At 38.5% G+C, this 1,953-nt stretch overlaps 1 protein-coding gene across 2 annotated transcripts in view; it reads left to right on the forward strand.

Moving 5' to 3' along the window:
- The first annotated feature begins 376 nt into the window (after positions 1 to 376).
- ikbip (IKBKB interacting protein) overlaps positions 377 to 1,953 on the forward strand; it is a 10,204-nt gene continuing 8,627 nt past the window's right edge. The window contains exons 1-2 of one of the 2 annotated variants that reach the window (XM_034673753.1): positions 377 to 1,022; positions 1,098 to 1,215. In XM_034673753.1, the coding sequence (XP_034529644.1) occupies positions 817 to 1,022; positions 1,098 to 1,215 (324 nt within the window). In that variant the 5' untranslated portion in view covers positions 377 to 816. The remainder of the gene's footprint in view (positions 1,023 to 1,097; positions 1,216 to 1,953) is intronic. The other variant, XM_034673755.1, reaches the window with a different exon arrangement.

Here is a 1,953-nt window from a genome sequence, read left to right on the forward strand (position 1 = left end):
AAACTGACAAAACATCAGTGCATCCCTATATACTAGACATATATACTACTGTGTACTATATCAAAATGCAGACTGACAGCAGCTGTTGGGCTGTTTACACTCAACATGACTCCCTTGGTGCTCTAAGAGACTGGAACCAAGTGCCATACACGTGTTCCGCCTGTAACATTGGCGCGATACCAAAGCTTTTTTTATTGTATAATATTTGTTGGTGTGGAGGGGGGGCACAGGGGGGTCCAGGTTCAGTCTTACAGGGGCACCGCCCCCTGTTGGCCCCTCCCCAGAAGCGCCACTGCACTATACCTGTGTAGGCAGTACTCGTTCCGCCCCTCCCCTGCAGCCTGCAGACAGACCCCTCACTTACGTGGCCGGCCGGGGCGTTTAGGATGCTTCCAATACTGTCGGAACTTTAAGTGTTTCAGACTGGATTGGAATTGTAAAAACACTAGATTGACTAAAAGATGCAATTTCATTTCATTCAAATCAGTATGTGGCATAAAGAGGACAATGTGAACGGGATGGTCGTGTTTTGATCTTTTGAACAAGCGACTTAGTACGTAATACTTGTTTTAACGAGTCAAATACGAGCACTTGAACGCGACATTTTTCCAAGGAACAGTTCAGCCTGAGGATAGCGTTAAAATACGATTACTGACTAGTTTCTTATATTTCTGCTACGTCTATGTCTTAATTATGAACTTAACTGTGAGAGAGATATTTTGTGTAACCCTACAACGTCTCGTATAGAAGTTAGACTCTCTTTTTTTAACTGTAAGGCCTTTAAATCACTGTAAAAGCTGCAAAGAGTGTGCTAAAATGCCTACTGAAGTCAAGCAGAGGAAGAAGTCTCAGAAACAAAGTGATGAAGTGACGGAAACATCGGCTGTAAACGACAAAGATGAAGATAAACGAGCCAAGACAGAAGCTGTAAAGAGCTCAGCAGCACATAAAACATCCTCGTGTTTGGATTTTAGGAGTATAATGTGCGTATTGTCTCTAGCATCGTGCGGGGCTTTGAGTTGGTGAGTCATTTTGTGACTGTTTGATACTTTTTGTGTCGTTTTCTATTTAAGTTTCTAAATGTTTCCTTGTTTCAGGATGATGCTGCAGCAGAACGAGAGGTTCTCCCAAATTGAAGAGAAGTACAAGCTCTTACATGGAAAGACTTCAAGTCTGTTCGACATGGAGGAAGAAGTGCTGAAAGTTTCCAAAAAGGTGCGTTCAAGGAACAGGTCTTAAGCTGATTTCATGGATTGGAATTTAAAGGACAGTTCCCCAAATTTACACTACATGATACTTTTGTTTTAGTTGACCCCTGTGGGTAACTACACTGCAATAAAGGGTAGCTTAAATATAGGGTAAAAAACTTCTAACTTCTAAAACTAGTGAAATGATCTGTCCATGCAGCAAGTTCATTTTACTTGATAAGAAATCTTAAAATGAGATTGTTAAATCTAGAAATAAGCAGGTGCTGAAAAGTATTAAAAAGGGTTGAGGTTGAAATAAGTAGAATACTACTTGAAAACAAACTTCCTACAGTTATAAGTGAAATATACTGAATACAAGCAAAATAAATCTCATTTGTTTATTTTGTATACGTAATTTGAGCAAATTAAGGCCTGGGGACAAGAAAAACAAAAACAATTTAAGTAAAAAATGACTCACTATTAGAAAACTATGATTACACTGTTTCTTGATATAAGCTGGCTCATCTTAAAATAAACCCTAATCCATTTTAAAACTAAAATCTTTACACCAGTTCTTATTCTTAGAATACACATCTGAAATGTTTCTACAGAAACCAAAACAGCAAGCTGGATTACTGGTATTATTTAATACATGTCAGGAATAACAACATATAACATCAAGAACACTTCAATAGTGGCTCAGGGTTGATGCATACTTCAAGGCATTTAAAACAGTCTTTAGAGCCAAACCAAAACAAATATATCA

This window comes from Notolabrus celidotus, chromosome 21 (assembly GCF_009762535.1).
Source record: "Notolabrus celidotus isolate fNotCel1 chromosome 21, fNotCel1.pri, whole genome shotgun sequence".
Taxonomy (NCBI): Eukaryota; Metazoa; Chordata; class Actinopteri; order Labriformes; family Labridae; genus Notolabrus; species Notolabrus celidotus.